General features: G+C 36.8%; 1 protein-coding gene across 3 annotated transcripts in view; it reads right to left on the reverse strand.

The window, feature by feature from the left end:
- Positions 1-17,916, reverse strand: part of CTNNA2 (catenin alpha 2) — a 457,330-nt gene that overhangs the window by 338,408 nt on the left and 101,006 nt on the right. For all 3 annotated transcript variants that reach the window (XM_021395891.1, XM_021395885.1, XM_021395890.1), the window contains exons 4-5: positions 5,393-5,559; positions 1,865-1,984 (exon numbers count right to left, since the gene is read on the reverse strand). In XM_021395891.1, coding sequence (XP_021251566.1) covers positions 1,865-1,984; positions 5,393-5,559 — 287 coding nt within the window. The remainder of the gene's footprint in view (positions 1-1,864; positions 1,985-5,392; positions 5,560-17,916) is intronic.

Genomic DNA, 17,916 nt, shown 5'->3' on the forward strand with positions numbered 1-17,916 from the left:
TTATCTATTACCTATTATATTATATTAAAAGCTATATTGTGTTTAAAAAAAAAACTATATTAAAGAATATGGTTTTAGTTCATAAAATCCTCATAAATACGCTTCTCCGTATTTTTTATATGTACACAGTCGTGGTTTTATTATGATCACTGAATTTGTGTTAAATGTGTTTTGTGGCTTCATAAGAATTCTCAATATTTCATGGTTTGGATTCCTTCCAAAAATATTTTTTCCCTTGATATGAAGGAAGGTCCATTAATATGTTTTCTTCTCCTGGCTATGACTGCTGTGTTTAAGATCTTATTCCTACAGTTTTCCTTTTAAATATAATAGACATTTTCCATTCCTTATATGTTGCTCTATTTCTCATATACTTTACTTTTTGCCTTAGTGACTTATTCTCCCTTTTGTTTCCTCTGACAACAAACATCAGATCTTCTGCAATACCTGACCAAAATAAGATGGCACTGTATTATTTTTATTTATTCACGAATACATTCATTTATATATAATATCAACCCGTCTATGAAAGCTTTTCAAACACCAACTAAAGTAGTCCTAGCAATATTCATAAGCAGTAAGAGCACACTATTACTTCTGTTTTAAAACGACAAATAAACAAGTTAGGAGAGATGAACAGTTTACTTAAGCTTACACATGAATCTAATGCAAAAACTGAAAAAGAACCCATGCATTCTGGGTTTAAAGGTTTTAGCATTTGATGAATTTCAGCCACATGATTCATCGATACAGTTCTCAGAGAGAATGAAGTTGCTATAAGTTTTGTTGGGTACAAAAAAAGAAGAGAATAAAGGAAAGCATATGAACATCTAAGAAGTAACTTCTAATCGTGTCAAGATATGCCACAATTACGTGGAACACCTTGCTGGTACTACATAAATGAGCTTTAAGAAGGAAATGTTAAAAGCTTTACACTAAGATTTTCTTTTATGTTTTCATATCTCCCAGAGGAACATACAGCTTCACTAGCTTTCCTGTTAATGTTTTTAACTTCTTCATATAATTTTAACTACATTTCTGGAAGAGAAGCATCTGAATGTACAAAATAGCATCGTTTATGTGATACTAGGCTTGCATTACTAGTTTGTTAGAAATGTACAAGGGATACAAAAATAAATTGGTACCACTGCAATGTAAAAAATAAATAGAAGGATGAATGTATAAAGCCAGCTTTTCAAACTGGATGTGCTCTTCAATACGAAGACATCTCTGAATGATTATCAATATTCAGCTTTGTGTCGAACAAACCTTATACAACTCCGCAATGACAAAACGTCTGGACTCATCAGAAAAAAAACAGTGTTCAGTTCTGCTTAATGCAAAGTTAAATAAGTATAGGTGCTGAAGAAACGCTGTCATGACTTTCTATTCTTTTTTCAATCTGCTTAAGTAATAAATGAATTGAGTAGTTGTCTTTTTTAAGTATCTGAAAACTAACACAAAGTAGTAGATTTTAAACACAAAGTAGATTCCCATTCTTGAATCTGAATTGGACTGCACTACCAGAGAGCCCATGCTTTGCCAGCTATTGGAGTGCCCTTGAAGAAGCACAGGGTACAACTGAACAGGAATAGTCATCGTTTGAAAACTGTTCCTAACCTCCTGCACAGCTTGCCTTTTCACCTTTACTTCATTATTAACTGTATTCACTCGAACAATGTTCTTCAAGAGATCAATTGCATTTTGAAAGATTTCATCACCTTCAGAAAAATCAGTACGACGCAATGATGTGCCATGACACAGCAATTGCTTATTGTACATTTTAAACGCAACTTGAACACGAAACACAAGATCTTTAGAGTCAGGCCTAAATTTCTCAACCACTGCTTTGGAAGGTACTCACCTGCTGTCGTCGAGCAGCTACATAATTCAGTTTTACCATCTCTTTTCCAAATTCTTTAAAGCGATTTGCTAAATCTTGTTCATTTGTTGCATTTTTCACTGCTTCTAGTGCTTCCTCTACCTAGAACATAATACATCAGCTGTGTTAGCACTTTAATCTGGTTGCACAACACCTGTAACTACTCTGTCCATTACACTTTATTATATGGACCCAATTTAGCATTTAGGTCCATCACTGTACAGTGGATTTACGACAGTCTCACTAACTTTAATTAGTTTTTTAATAGATAAGTTGTGTGATTGTCAGACTGCATTACTTTCCAAGCTATAATTTGGTATCATGCAAAGTCAATGTAAAAAGGATAACTATATTAATTTCCCCAGTGACGTCACACTCAATGTTTAGTATGTGTGGCTTTTAGAACAAAATAGATGGATATGTTCTTAATATGTGGTATAGGCTTTATGTGAAAACACGATGAAGTCATTAATTCTGGACAAGAAGTAACTTCTAATAAGGAAAGTAAAACATATTGTTGAGATTTAAATTTAGTCTGATCTATCAAAAACACTGTATCTTCGTGAAACAAATGAAAAAAAATACATTCAACCCAGAACATACTTATTGCTTCCTTTCTCTCAGCTTTAATTGGAGATACTTCTCATTCACTTTAAAGCAGAGCTGCAGTTAGCCATACTGAAGCTAGTCAGATGTAACCCCAGTGACATTAACAAGTTAGTCTATTAAATCTGCCATAAATCTTTACCCTATACAGTGCAAGAAAAAAAAATCTGAAGGGATAAAATGTTCTTTTCAAGAAGTACACAAAAGTAACTTCTCCTGAGATGAGACAGGAATTCAGACTTGCATTTCTCTCCCTCACACGATTGAAAAATGCAATTCCAAGGAAAAAGATTGAAAACTGAATATGTTCTATTCACCCTTCATTCTAAAACCCATTGCTTCAATTTATGAGAATGTGCAGAAGCTGTTAAACAGGCACATTTTCCTTGCTAAGAGAAACAGCTAATTCTGACTGAGACATGCTCCTACAGAAGGACAGGTTTGCACCTTATTCTCCAAATGCTATTGGAAATCCATAAATTCACTAGAAAAGAAAGAAATATGAGTACAACTCATCATCTTATTTGCGTTGCTCTAACTGTAGCTTTCTTCCTGTGGGATACAGGATACGTGTACTGTGATCTTTTAACTATCTTCTGTGGACGTAAGAATATCCACAAATTACAAGGAAGTAGAGCAGCGAACCCATACATTCCTATAGGAAAATGTGTATTTGAAGAACATAAGCCCACAGTTAAACTGGAAGTGCACCAATTTGCTCTTGCAGGTTTTCCTGCAAAATACGAGCATTGTTCTTTCAGATCCAAAAGCATTTATCTCAAGACTCCTGAACCTTTAACACGTTTGTAATGGCAACCATGGGCACGACAAACATTTCTGTAAGCCCTGCCAGCCCTCTATTAAACAAATTTCCTAGAGGATTCATTATAGATTCCACTCTGATAATCAGATTTTGAATGAAGTAGATATTATTGTATCATTTACTACCTAGTGTACAACCCATTAAGTTCCGAAATGAAATTAACTGGTTACTAGAGGAATTTGAACGGTCATAAGCATGAAAACTCTTTTTTTTTAAAAAAAACAACAACAAATTCATTTTTGAGTAACTTCTCTGCTCAACAAAACACAGCCATGCTCAACTGCACAGACGCGCTCCTTTGATTAAGTAGCAGGTAATTAATTACAATAGACTCACAATGCTGTATCTTTATCACCACGTGCTATATCACTACATTCTTTAAGTGATACACAAGTTTCACTGCAGGAGTCACTGTTAATAATTCTAACAGAGCAAAATGTAACCTGAAAGAAACGACCGAATAGCCTTCCAGATGACAACTGCATATATTTGCTCCGAAACATTAATTAAAATGTACTGTCTCAGATGAAGTCTGTAGCACAACTCCTTTGACATGCTTTCAATGAAAACTGATTACAGCCCATTTCAGGATCCCTACAGTATAAATTAGCCTTCATAACTCTGATGTGCTGCACGGTTTTAGTTTAACAATTTTATGGTTAACTTACACCACTCTTTGCATGTTACTACTGAGTCAATACAAGATTGGTCCCGATGTCATTTTTTTCATATAAACATTTTTTTTTCCTTGTAATTTATTTGTCTAAAGCTCATTTTCACTATAAAATGATACGATAAAACTATTTTTCACTGTCAGTTCTCAGAAATATGTTACTCTTTTGAACCTGGGAAAAAAAAAAAATCACATTTACGGTCCTGAAATTGAATTTAGCTACAAAGAACCACAGAAGCCTGGGTTCATTGAAACAGAAGGCTGGGTTATTCAGTGACATCTGACAAATGTAGAGATTACAAACCACAGAGCCACAATTGCCCTTGCAAATCTAGGGTGCAAACCATGTTAGTAAATACACCCACTTACAATAGAGTATTGGAATACATTTTTTTTTCTAAATAACACAGCACAATGCTGTAACAAGAGGAGGAAATCTCAGATGTGAGAAAATTTTTTCTTATCACCTATGAGAGAGCTTGAATAAGAAGTTTAATCACAGTGTTTACAGAAAGCTTTTGTTCATAATGTTGTTAGTCTCACTAGCAAAGGATTATTTGAATTACAATTGCATGGAGTTTTATAGCGGGGAAAAATTAAAACGCATTCACAAGAGATGATGTTTACACTGAACATAATCACAGTGTCACGTACTGCAGCTATCACAACAGCATTCTATTACTAGAGCAGAGCACACTAGAATCCACGCAGAAAAAGCTGCTTTTTATTCTGTTATAAAAAACTGTTGTCTATCTGTTTAGCCTATCTGCCCAATTTTCCAGCTGAAAGGTTCTCACTGTTTTGAGAATAAATCTTTTTGTTCAGTCATACTTTTCAAAAGACAAAGTGAAATCATCCAAGAAACAGCAAAACAAACGAAGAAAATCCATTTCAATTACAAAACTTTAATGTGACTATAAAATATGAATGATAGCAGCCAAGTGTAAGTACAAATCTATACCAAGCGATCTGGTAATCTATTATTCCTCTTTATTCTCTTTCCTCTTTGATGACTGACTAGGCCCATGTACTATTTTCTGACTGTAAATAAAGGAACCAAACTCCTGATAGCTGCAGACATCAAGAACAACTGCACTACCTAAACTCTGCCACAAGATAGCAATACTTTACAAGCACTGAGTCGGTAAACGATCCGGATGAGGTGAAAGATCAGCTAAGTAGATGTGTCTGTTCAGTGCACTGCTTTAAATCTCCGAAAATTGATTTCTTCAAAATAAGGAAATGAATGAGAACAGTGTAGACATTTTCTTCCTCTCAACCCTCGGTCAACACATGAAGAAAAAAGCAGTGGAGTAAGAAGTGTGAACACTTATGCACAACTGCTTTGTCCCAACTTCTGTATACGTAAAAGAAGCGAAAATAATAGAGAACCATTAAAAATGCATACAATTTTCAGATGTGACAGAAGCCTCATGACGTCCGCCATATCAGCCAGGATGAGCAAGCGGGTCACAGCAGATAGCAAGGCACGAGCAGCCCGCACCATGGTGCCTCGTTTCACTGAGGAGCACGGGTCATCAGCAAACTCTGAAGAGGCGATTCTCATTGTTTCTCCTAAAAGAGAAAAAAATTGTCAATACAGATTTATTTATTTATTTATTTATTTCCAGAAGATATCAACCATTCACTAAATAAAATGCTGTTAGGAAAACAGGTTTAGTTACCCCAAACTGAAAAGCTCAGGGGAAATACAGTTAGAATGTGTGCAGCCCTTTTTCTTTATTCTCACAGTGTTGTTGTAGAGCAGTTATCTGTAACAATTAAGAAGGCAAATAAAGTACCAGGACAGACAGCTGAGTGCAAGACTACAACATCAGACACACAGCACTGTGTTACACTTACACCAAAATCACTTTTGTCAGCAGAGAAGATAGGACAGAATAACCCAACAGTATCACTCCTGTTGCATCTCCCTACAATTCCTTTTTCCAGATACATCTGCATTCACTCCTGCTCCCTAGTCCTTGCCTTCAAGCTTGGATAACACCATCTGCATTTTTTCACCAAGATCTATCACTCCCATTGAAGATTCTTCCCCCTTCAAAGGCGCAGAGTAACTATTGCTGCCATGGCTTTAGAGTAAAAGAGGGGAGATTTAGGTTAGATGTTATGAAGAAATTCTTCACTCAGGGGGTGCTGAGGCACCAGCACAGGCTGCCCCCAGAAGCTGTGGATGCCCCATCCTTGGAGGTGCTCAAGGCCAGACTGAACGGGGCCCTGGGCAGCCTGATCTGGTGTGGGGCAACCAGCCCATCCAGGGACTAGGTGGGCTTTAAGGTCCCTTCCAACCCAAACCATTCTACAATTCTTTGATTCTATGATAATAAACACTAGTTATCGTTTGTGCACTGTAAGGTCTTAGGTTCATTCTGCAAAGCTGAAATCTAATAATTTTACAGTAATACTGCTTTTAAAGGAGTAAGATTAGGGCTACATTGGAATTCAGTAGCAAAAGGGGGGCAGGGAGAAGCTGAAGGAAATATCTGATCAGCAGGAAGGGTGAACAACGGAAGTCAGAGAAGTTAGCAAGTTAACACTGGCAATGGCCTTTAAATGAAATTGGGAACATCTTTTCCCCTTATTTAACAGCAAGGAATACAACTGAATATAAAATATTTTTAAAAATCATAACTGTCTTTCAAAGACTTGCTAATCTGTTAAGCAAACACAGAACGTGAAGCTCAGTTGAAAGGGAAATACTATATTAAATTACATAGAAATGAGGTCAACATCACACAGAGATCAGGTAAACCCTGATACGTAAAATACAGATTTTAAAAACGTGAAGAAAAATAGACATTATAGCTCTGAAAGTCAAAGAAATTAATAGAAATGTGGGGATGCTACTGTTAAACCAACCTGTGAGAAAAACATTTAAATGGACATCAAATGGCTATGGAAAATGACCAAGCATAGAATCATAGAATCATTATGGTTGGAAAAGACCACTAAGATCATCTAGACCTACCACCAACCCTTCACCACCATGCCCACTAGACCATGTCCCTCAGTGCCACATCAGTACAGAAACCTCTGCAATCAGAAGCAATCTAGCTGTATCTACAGTGTTGTGGACCAGCTGATGAGCCCTGCTAATGCCAGCTCTAATCAATTTAGACTGACCATGATGATGCTTCAAGATCCAAGCTGATCCAACTGCCTTGCTGTTAACTGCAGACCAGCTTGGCTCTTTCCAAACTTTGTTGTTGCGTGAATTTGTTAAAAGTAAGGGGCAGTAAGGGACAAAGGCAATGGTAGATTGCACCTGCCTTGCTCTTGGTGTGAACATGAGTCTGTTTTTGTTTTCTTCTTTCTCCAGTTGCTGATTTTCCTTTTATTCTTTTTTCTATTTTTTTTTCCTAATAGATCACAATAGTTAACAATACTTTCCACAACACTTAACTATAGATCAATAGCTATATAAGTCTGATTTCCTATGGAAATAAGGAGCAAAAACGATTTAGAATGAGCTTTTACATTAACACAAACTTTGTTATTATGTTGGAAAAAAAATCCTCCTTTTCTCCAATGTAGAAACAAGTAAAATATTTCTAATGCGAAATCAAAGCTTTGTTACATTGCCTTTAAGATGATTGTAACATTCAAAAAATCCCCAGACAGCATAACTTCCCATAAGACAATGCAAATAGTGCAGGAGACACTTAGACAGCCCCAGTGAATTATTCCCTGCAGAACTCTTTTCATTATTTTATTACTGTTAGGACTACATGTCCTTACTGTAATTTGTGTGCAGTGTTTCTTGGATGTTAAGTCAATAATACACATTTTCAGTAGAAAAATTCCAACTGGCTGCACATTTTTCTTAAATTTCCATAAGGTTGCCAAAACTCAAAAAACGTTACTTAGAAGATGAGGAACAATCACTGCCAGATACAGAGACAACATAACAATATCTTAACGTGCTTATAGGGTATATTGCTTGGCACTGAAGTATCCAAGTTCCAGTTAGCTGGTCTCCAAAGGAAGAAAACAAGGTTTCTGCAGGATCGCCACAGCCTGCTGCACCTAAGTCCCCATGCATGCCATCCATGTGACAAAAATCAACCATCAACATCATTTGGCTCAGAGCGTACTAAGAATTGGGAATGAAAATTTTGCTTTTTTTTTTTTTTTTTTTTAAAGTCAATGACTCAAAATATTCCACAGAAAGTGAGAGGTTGAGAGTGACCACAGAAATAGTGAGTGTCTAACAAGCAGGCAAGTGAGATTTGAATCTCCTAACCCCTGAGCCAGAATGTGGACAACTGGATCAACCTAATCGGTGTAACAGCTCAGAAGTTATCATCTTCCCTTCAGTCATTTATTAAAGGAAACTATCACAGCTTTATGTAGAGACGTAACTCTTGGAGCATATCTAGCTGACTGAAACTAAGGGGGTATGTGCAACGATATGAAAAACCTACCAAGGCTTTCTGGTATTAGAGTTCTAAATTGGTTTCTGATCAGATGGAAGCGATTATGAACATCCAGCAACAAACCCTTTGTATGTGAAAGTATATTTGGTTTTAAGTACATCCAGGAAGTTCTGGGTTTTAGAACCAGATGCCTAAGAATTGTTTAAATTAAATTTTGGCATTAAAAAGACTTTTTGAATCTCTGCCAAATTTTTCATTGTGTTGCTTCAGATGAATATTACCATTGAACTATAAAATAAGTTAATAATATTTCCTAAGAGGCAAGTGGAACCAGAAAGCAAGCAGGAAAATTACCTTCTTAGACTTGATTATCCCAGGAGATATAGCTAGCAAACATATTTGAATAAACACTAGTGAATAGAGAAAGAATGCATGGAGAGTCAAAACAACAGTTTATAAGTTCAGATCAGATCTTGAACATTTGAAAGCTACAGTTAAGTAAAGGAAATCTTTTTATACATAATTAAGCAGAAAGTATTTAGCATATTCATCCATCTTAAGAAAAAAAATACAAAACTTCATAGCAGGTTTTTTTAATCACAGAATTTCTCAGGTTGGAAAAGACCTTCAAGATCATCAAGTCCAACCACAACCTAACCATACTACCCTAACTCTAACAACCCACCGCTAAATCATGGCCCTGAGCACCACATACAAATGGTTTTAAACACATTCAGGGATGGTGACTCAACCACCTCCCTGGGGAGCCCGTTCCAGTGCTTAACAACCCTTTCTGGAAAGAAGTTTTTCCTGATATCCAACCTAAACCTCCCCATTTCCCCTTGCCCTGTCACTGTCACCAGTGAGAAGAGACCAGCCCTGCTCTCACTGCAATCGCCTTTCAGGAATTTGAAGAGAGCAATGAGGTCTCCCCTCAGCCTCCTCTTCCCCAGACTAAACAGCGCCAGTTCCTTCAGTCTCTCCTCGTAGGCCATATTCTCCAAGCCCTTCCCCAGCCTTGTTGCCCTTCTTTGGACCTGCTCCAGTACCTCCATGTCCTTTCTGTACTGAGGCGCCCAAAACTGAACGCAGTACTCAAGGTGAGGCCTCACCAATGATGAGTACAGGGGCAGGATGACTTCGCTAGTCCTGCTCACCACCCCATTCCTGATCCAAGCCAGAATGCCATTGGCCTTCTTGGCCACCTGGGCACACTGCTGGCTCATATTCATACCACTGTCCATCAGCACACCAAAGTCCCTTTCCGTCAGGCAGCTTTCCAGCCACTCCTCCCCAAGCCTGTAGGGTTGCCTGGGGTTGTTGTGACCAAAGTGCAGGACCCAACATTTGGCCCTATTGAAACTCATACAGTTTACCTTGGCCCATCGATCCAGACTATCCAGGTCCCTCAGTAAAACCCTTCTACCCTCCAGCAGATGAACGCTCCGTCCCAACTTGGTGTCATCTGAAACTTACTGAGGATGCATTCAATCCCCTCATCAAGATCATTAATAAAGATGCTGAATAGAAATGGCCCCAGTACCGAGCCCTGGGGGACACCGCTCACGACTGGCCGCCAGCTGGTTTTAACTCCATTGACCACAACTCTTTGGGCCCTGCCATCCAGCCAGTGTTTCACCCAGCAGAGTGTATGCCCATCCAAACCATGGGCAGCCAGTTTCTCCACAAAGATTTTGCAGGGGACAGTATCAAAGGCTCTACTGAAGTCCAGGTAGACCACATAATCTTACAAGAACTAGCATTTCACAGTCCATTAAGCATAGAATCATAGAATGGCTAGCATTGGAACCAACTTTAAATATCATCTAGTTTAACCACCCATGCCATGAGCAAGGACACTTGCCACTAGAGCAGGTTGCCCAGGGCCCCATCCGATCTGACCATGAACATCACCAGAGATGGGGCATCCACAGCTTCTCTAGGCAACAAGCTCCAGTGCCTCACCACCCTCACAGTAAAAGTAGTAAGAATTTCTTCCTTATGTCAAATCTAAATTTTTTTTCTTTTAGTTTAAAACAGTTCCCTCTTGTCCTATCACTATCAGACCATGTAAGAAGGCAGTCTCTCTCCCATTTATAATCTTCCTTAATGTACTGGAAGGCCACAATGAGGTCTCCCTGGAGCCTCCTCTTCTTCAAGCTATATAAGCCCAGCTCCCTCAGCCTTTCTTCACAGGCAAGGTGCTGCAGCCCTGTGAACATCTTTGAGACCTTTCTCTGGACCCACTCCAACAGCTCTACATCCTTCCTGTGCTGGAGCCCCAAGCTCTGGATGTAGTACTCCAGATAGGGCTTAACTAGAGCTGAGCAGAGTGGGGCAATCACTTCCCTCACCCTGCTGGCCACCTCTCTTTTGATGGTTGACTTTCTGGGCTGTAAGTGTGGACTGCATCCTTATCAACTCAGCAGTCCACCCTTCAAAACCAGCTCTTTCCAAATTAAAGATAAGGATGCGTAGGACCATGGTGAAGTTGTGCTGGCTGTTTCAGATCAGCTCTTTGTCTTTCATGTGCCTTGACACAGCTTCCAGGAAGATCTCCTCCATGCCCAGAGCTGAAGCTCACCAGCCTGTAGTTTCCACAGTCTTTCTACTCTTCTTAAAAAAAAGAGTGATGTTTCCCTTTTTGCAGTCAGCAAGGGTTTCCAGCCAACTGACAGCCATGACTTTTCAAATTCGATGGAGAGTGGCTTGGCAACCACATCAGCACCATGTGATGCATGTCACTGGGGAGCAGGGGCTCTCTGCCAGTGCCAGTTAACCTATTGTTATCCTTGTACAACACTGTTATTAAATCTCTCTTAGGCCAAATGTAATGTTGGAGCTACAGCTAAGAAAACTACTTACACAGAATCCTTTTTATCTGAAAAAAGCCAATCCTACTTTCAGTTATCCATTTCTTTCCAAATTCATTTCAAGTTATTCTGTAGTCAGTATTAAATTACTTTCAATGAAAATTAGGTCAACACAAGAAACACAGACATCTTGAGTCATCAGGTCTGCTTCCTTGCTACTGCAGACAGTCATGTCATAATATAATTAATAATAACCTTAATATGATAATAACTATACTCATAAACTTATCAAGTTTCTATCTTTGAAACAGCCCAGACATTTACCCCCAATTAATCCTACTGAAAGTAGGAAATTCATTCTAAATGAATTCCAGCATCTGACAGTTTTTTGTAGGCTTTGCTTTTTTTCATTAGAATCACTTTAATTCCATACTGACTGCATTTATAGCTAATTTATGCCCATTTCTTCTTGTGCCCCATTAGTCCCTCCATTTAAGTATTCTTCTTCCACTGTGTTTCCTACTGTCCCTTTTTTTCTCATGCGTTTTTGTGATGAGCCCTGATCTATCAACAGCAATATTTCAGTCTCCTCTTCTTGCACAGACCATATATTTCTCTACTAATTTCAGCAGGCCTATGAAACAGCTGTTTCTGGAGTACACGTGATAAGAACTGCAGTTTTATAGGACATACCTTATCATTCTCAGCAACTAAAAATACTTCACCTGATACCCTGGAAAGATTTGTATAGCTTTTTTGTAGGCATATCATATTAGCAAATTGCTCACTAGGATCCAGATACTGTATTCTTTGGCACTCAGTTTTATGAACAAAGTGTATGTTTAATGTTTCTTAAATGAGGAGTCATCATTGGGTTAAAAAGTGAGTTGTAAAACGTAGGGCACTCAGTAGAGGAAGGTCCTATTAGACAAATAAGAACTGCTTATCATTAATAAATAATTAAACAAACGAAGACAAATAAGCAAAGATTAAAAAAACAGAAATACTGAAATCCAGTATTTGAATAATGACTGGAATATATATTTTTTAAGTTATTATTATTGTTTAATGACAAAGTTATTATGTAGGTGTTGAGATCTCATCAACTTCATTCAGAAGGTTCAAACCTACCAATTACTACCTCCTAAGATCACTATCGAGCCACTTAGATTATTCTGATGAGATTTAACTTGGGAACTTATCCATCCTCACATTTCAAAATTAGTCAGACTAGGTTATTTTCTCTCAATGAAACAACATCATTTAGAAATTGAGTCTTTTTAAATTTCAGTCTCATGGAAAAAAAAGGAGGAAACTGTGAAACAAAGGAAAAAAAAAAAGGAAAAGTTTCCTTAGTTTTTTCAAAATAAGATGTCATTTATTCAGGATATTAAATTCAGGAACTCATATAGGAGCAGATAAAAATGCCTTTACATGTGTTTATTCAGAATCATGCACATATACAGGTCACACAGAAACCTGCGTAGGGTAATTCAAGTAAAACAAGCTTCAATTTCTGCAAAAACATTCATGGGATAATTGAAAAGTTCACCAGAATTTTGACTGATACAGCACATACTGGCTCATTCACTCCAAAAACTAAATGTCAAAAGTGCAAGAGGAAAGGTGAATCCACTGCATGTCTCATACTGAATCCTACTGAAATTTCTGTTTCTCAACATTAAAATGGAATAAGGCTTCATTCAACAGAATGGAGTTATGTGAATACTGTATACTGAAAGTGAAAATCAAAAGGAGAAAAACAGATGACGCCAGCAAATCTTTATATATATATATATATATATACACATATGTGCACACATATTTAGAAACTGTTAGGCTTCCTATATTTTACTGGAAAATTTTTCATTACACCGGTAGCCAGGAAAGGTGCTAATAAACAACAGAAACGTGCAAGTATTCCATATTGTTCTTTGACAGACATACACACACACAGATGCATGTATATATCTAAATAAATATATCAAAGAGCTGATCCATGTCTTAGAAAAACTATTCCTGTTTTAGTCTAGTGCAGTATACACTGGAGATGATATACACGAAAAAGAGCAAAGGGGATTGATAGTTGATTACTAGCACTTCCTTTTTTGGGGGTAGGAGTATGTAAGAATGCTGTTTTGAGCTCCTGGAAATTTTGGAATTGTAAGTAGACTTAAACATAAGCATTTAAATAGTAAGAAGGAAATTGACTAAATCTCCTAATAGGTAATAATATATCAAGGAAATACTGTTTTTCCAAAGGCTTTTATTAATATATATATACTGTGGGCACAAAGCAACGATCTAGAGAGCAGCTATGATCAGTAAGGCATGATGATAATACACCAAGCACCTGGAAACAGTTAAGGAATCCATGACAGCGCGACTGCACGTACCAATCTTAAGCAGTTCTCAAATGAAAGGCATTAAAAAGTTACGGTTTAATTAATCCATCTCCTTTACATTTTGTCTTTTCTTTTACACGTCCAAGATTAAAAAGATGTGACAACTGATTTATGGCCTATTTAGAGTGCTGCCCTTGTATTTAGAGGCAAAGTACTGTCATGAAGGGATTCTAAAGTGTAACAATATGTAGATCCAAAATGATCTGCAGATTCCTTACAGAATACTAATTATATTAGAAAATAACTTGAGAGATTTGAACAAGCCATAATTGCTAATTGGCTATGTTTAAATAATGTAAGCAGATTTTATTTTCATCCTTTCTTCACAGATGTGGTCTTGTTATTAAAACAAACCAACCAACCTTTACGGATGCAAAGGTCCCCAGTTTAATCACCTTTGTACTCATCTAGAAATTCACCAAACAGGTTTTTGACCATCCCTGTATACTGTTTCTGATTCAGGAAAAAATGGTCTAAATGCATTCTTCAATGGATGTTTTCTCACTGTCTGTATTCCTTCTGCCTTAGAAATCATATATGATTATTTACGTCTTATCTTAAAGCATTACGTTTAGTTCATTGTTCTTTAAATTCCATGCAATTTAAATGAGTGCATTTCAGTAGTAATCTCTATTTAGATGTTGTATAATCATTTGTTAGCATTTGGGAAGTCAGTTGTAGAGCATTTTCATACTGAAGTATCCTGTGTACTTACTAAAAATAAATATGCATTTCAAATGCTAATCAGAATTCCCAAAGCTTTTACATGAATGTCTGTTAAACCTTTATCTCTACACCCTTAAAGTCTTTTAAAAAAATCTTTACTATTGTGTCTTCTCAACTTATTTTCCCTTTCATTTGCAGTTGGGATTTTGTTCCCTTTCTGTGGAAGAATGGTCACTCTTCAATATGTTAATATATTTCAATGCCAGGAAAGGCCATGTATGATCTAGCTTGATCTTTTCCCATTAAATTTCTGCCACTAGAGCTGCATCTCTCTGGAATTGATTATACAAGCAATCTAGCTGACTTAAATTTGACTCACTTTACATTTGACATTTGGAATCAGTGATAGAAGATGAATATGCATTGTACAGTACAATGGATATTGTTAAAGCTAGTATATATTTTAGATTCAATATTTGCATTTACATCCAACACCACTACCGTCTTATACACTTCATAGACCATTGAAATTTATAATTTTAATTAATCCAACTACTTTTTTCCTAAGGGAGAGAGTAAAATACTGAGAGCACAGAATTTGGAGACATTTAGCCACAGACCTGTGACAACCTAATACAATTATTTCACAAATGCTAACTTTAGAAAGAACTTTTCCAATTAATAAGTCAGATTAATAGTCCATTTGAAGCATCACTGATACACTTAAGTACAATAAAACATTAATTAAATTTCAATTCAAATGTAAATTGTTTTGGATGTGAGAACATATTACCATTTCTAATCCCTCTTTGTCTGCAGCTCTCAGCTACTTCTCAGTCTATGGTCCCTGAGGGATAAACTAAAGAACTGACTAGCCTTCATGGAATGGGAAAGTTGACACGAACATCAACGTGAACATTTTAGAAGATTGTGTTTGATGCTAGGAAACTCATAAACACAATGGGCCTCTTAAGATATGAATAAACACAGAAGCAAATTTAAAAATTCAAATCTTGTTTCTTGGCAAATGTCAAATTACATGCAGCTGAACTTCAAAGTTCTGTTGAAGAAAAAGTTAAGGGCTTTGTCTTTGGTTTTATCTTAAAGTAGCATCTGCATTGCCAAAATGCCTTGCAATGCAACGCCTTGCTTTATTCCTGTGGTCTGATATTCCCGATTGTCTAACACTGTAGGCAAGATGCTCTGCTCTTACGCTCCAGCCAGAAGCCCAATAGTGTAACATGCTCTCAAGGAAAGCTTGGGTGTGACTGTTAAGGTAGTTCAAGTGCCAAGAGAGTTGCAAAACTGTCTTACAGCAGTAAGAAAGAACCAGACAGGAATTCTGCCATGTAACAAAATACACGATTCAGATGTGCAGGAAGCCTATTATTTCTCTGTCCAACTAGATATTTTTCTATCAATTTTATGTTTACTCTAAATGTTTAGATATTTTATTAAAAATATTATCATTTTTCCTTCTTTCCAGAACTGAGACAAGAAACACATTCAAAATGAGTAGGAGATTTCATCACATAAGCAAGAGAAAACTATTCAAATAACTACAGTGGCAATTACTAGTAAATGATGACTTTTTTTTTATGAACTATTGTTGTAAAAAAAAACAACCAAAACCTAAAAAGAGCTTAACTGATCTTTTGCTTTGAGTCCTAGCAATTAAAGACTTGAATTTAATCATTTAAGGGGTTTATTCATAACAAATTATAAATTCTAAAGAGAAATACGATTAATAATCTTGAGTGAAGCATATCAGGTACAGAGAAGAACTAAAGCTGAAAAGCAGACACCATGCAGAGAAAAACAAGCAGTCTAAGAAAACTGCTGTGCCATTCTCCAGCAGGCAGACAGATTCCATCATTCTGGATATTACTTTCATTCTGTGACATAAGGAGGCATACAAATACTGTATAGCAATACAAGGTAGTGAGATTACATCTGTGCTCTAGGCACGGTGAACTAAGGTCAACATCATAAGTAGAATCAAGCTTCATCATTCTGTGAAATTACATGAAAAAACTGCCAACAAAAAGTTTATATGAAATTGATATTCAGAGAAAATCTTCAGATTCAAAAGGTTGATATTTTCCAGCAAGCCGCATTTTCTTGACAAAGCTTACCAAAAATTCCCATTGAGCTCTGAAAATGGAAGGAGGAGCAGAACAGTCCACACTGAAAGAAGGCAACGTAATGTCAACTCACGGGAAGCACTGAGTAGGATCAATGGATCAATTTAGTGATTGATCAGTTCACTAGATATTTTGAAGGGTACGTTTTGCATTTCTTTATATCCCTGATAATTTATGACATTTCTTTCTTCTACTCCATTAGTTCCTATTTGTAAGTGATTTGACAGAAGCAGTGAGAAGCAGAGACCATTGGCTCTGAAGAGAGCACATTCCAAAGTATCCCGAGGTTAATATAGCAAGTTATTGCTGTCTACCGCTCACCCGGTCAGATGAACTTTCCAAAGAGTCTGAGATAAAGGAAATAGATGGACTATGAGCCTGACAGAGGCAGAGGGCACATTCTTAACATTTTTAATAAAAAATGAGGGAAATAAGCATGGCCAAAAGTAAAAAAAAAAAGCTTTTCTGCAACGCCCTGACTGGGAATTAAAGAGCAAGCACGTTAATGTCCGTAAAATCAGAGTTTTGTAGTCAAGACAGAAAAAGAACATGAAAATTTGAACAATTAAAAAAAAACATTTAAGTAGTGTGACAAAACCATACTTCTTAGTATGTTCCATCACCAGGAAAAGAATTGCCAATAAAGGCAAATTCATCTTCATGTCGGTTGTTGATACATACTTTCAAGTTTATTGATACTCATACAACTCACAGATCATATTCTCTTTATGCAATGTGTAAAAATCTCAATCAATAAAAAATTAATTCTACCTCGTGTTCATATTCTCTTCAAATATGAAAAATGTCAGCTGCTTTTCTCTTTTTCAGTTACTGGACTGAAATAGAAATTTCAGATTATGATGCAAAGTTGTATCTGCTCTTCTTGAAAAGCAAAAGTTTAACACACAACCTACTAGACTAAATCATGTTTTTATTGGAAGTTTTATAGGCCAGAAAATTTACAGGAAAGGCACCAATTTCCTAAGTCAATAGGACAATAATAGACAAATAATTTTATAGATATAATAAAAATATAATCTGTTCCCTTGACTTGTTTCCCTTGGCACCCTTGACTGCTTCTTAAGATATTTAGTAGACCTAAGCCCACTGGACCAATGCTTTCTGGTAGATCTTCATGCAAAATACAACCTGAACATCTCTTCCACAGGGAACATCCTTTTTCTCTAATGATCGATGAAGGACCAAGTAAAAGGATAAAATAAGGAAGGAACAACTGCATTTAGATACCTATGATACAGGAACATTCCCCCCAGACTGTATTTCTTGTTGTTATGAGTTCTTCTTTGATCCTCTGTACTTCTCAAGCTATGTAGTTTCAGGGCCTAATATTGTTATAACCATAAAAATATATACAAATCTCACTCCTAAAACTTCAATAAGCAGAAGTTTGTGTCCCCTCACCTCTAAGAAAGAAGACACAAACATCAAACATCAGCCTTTCCTACGTCTCATTTGTCCACCAGCTCAGAGATCTTTTACACAGCTC

The sequence above is a fragment of the Numida meleagris genome, chromosome 4 (genome assembly GCF_002078875.1).
Source record: "Numida meleagris isolate 19003 breed g44 Domestic line chromosome 4, NumMel1.0, whole genome shotgun sequence".
Taxonomy (NCBI): Eukaryota; Metazoa; Chordata; class Aves; order Galliformes; family Numididae; genus Numida; species Numida meleagris.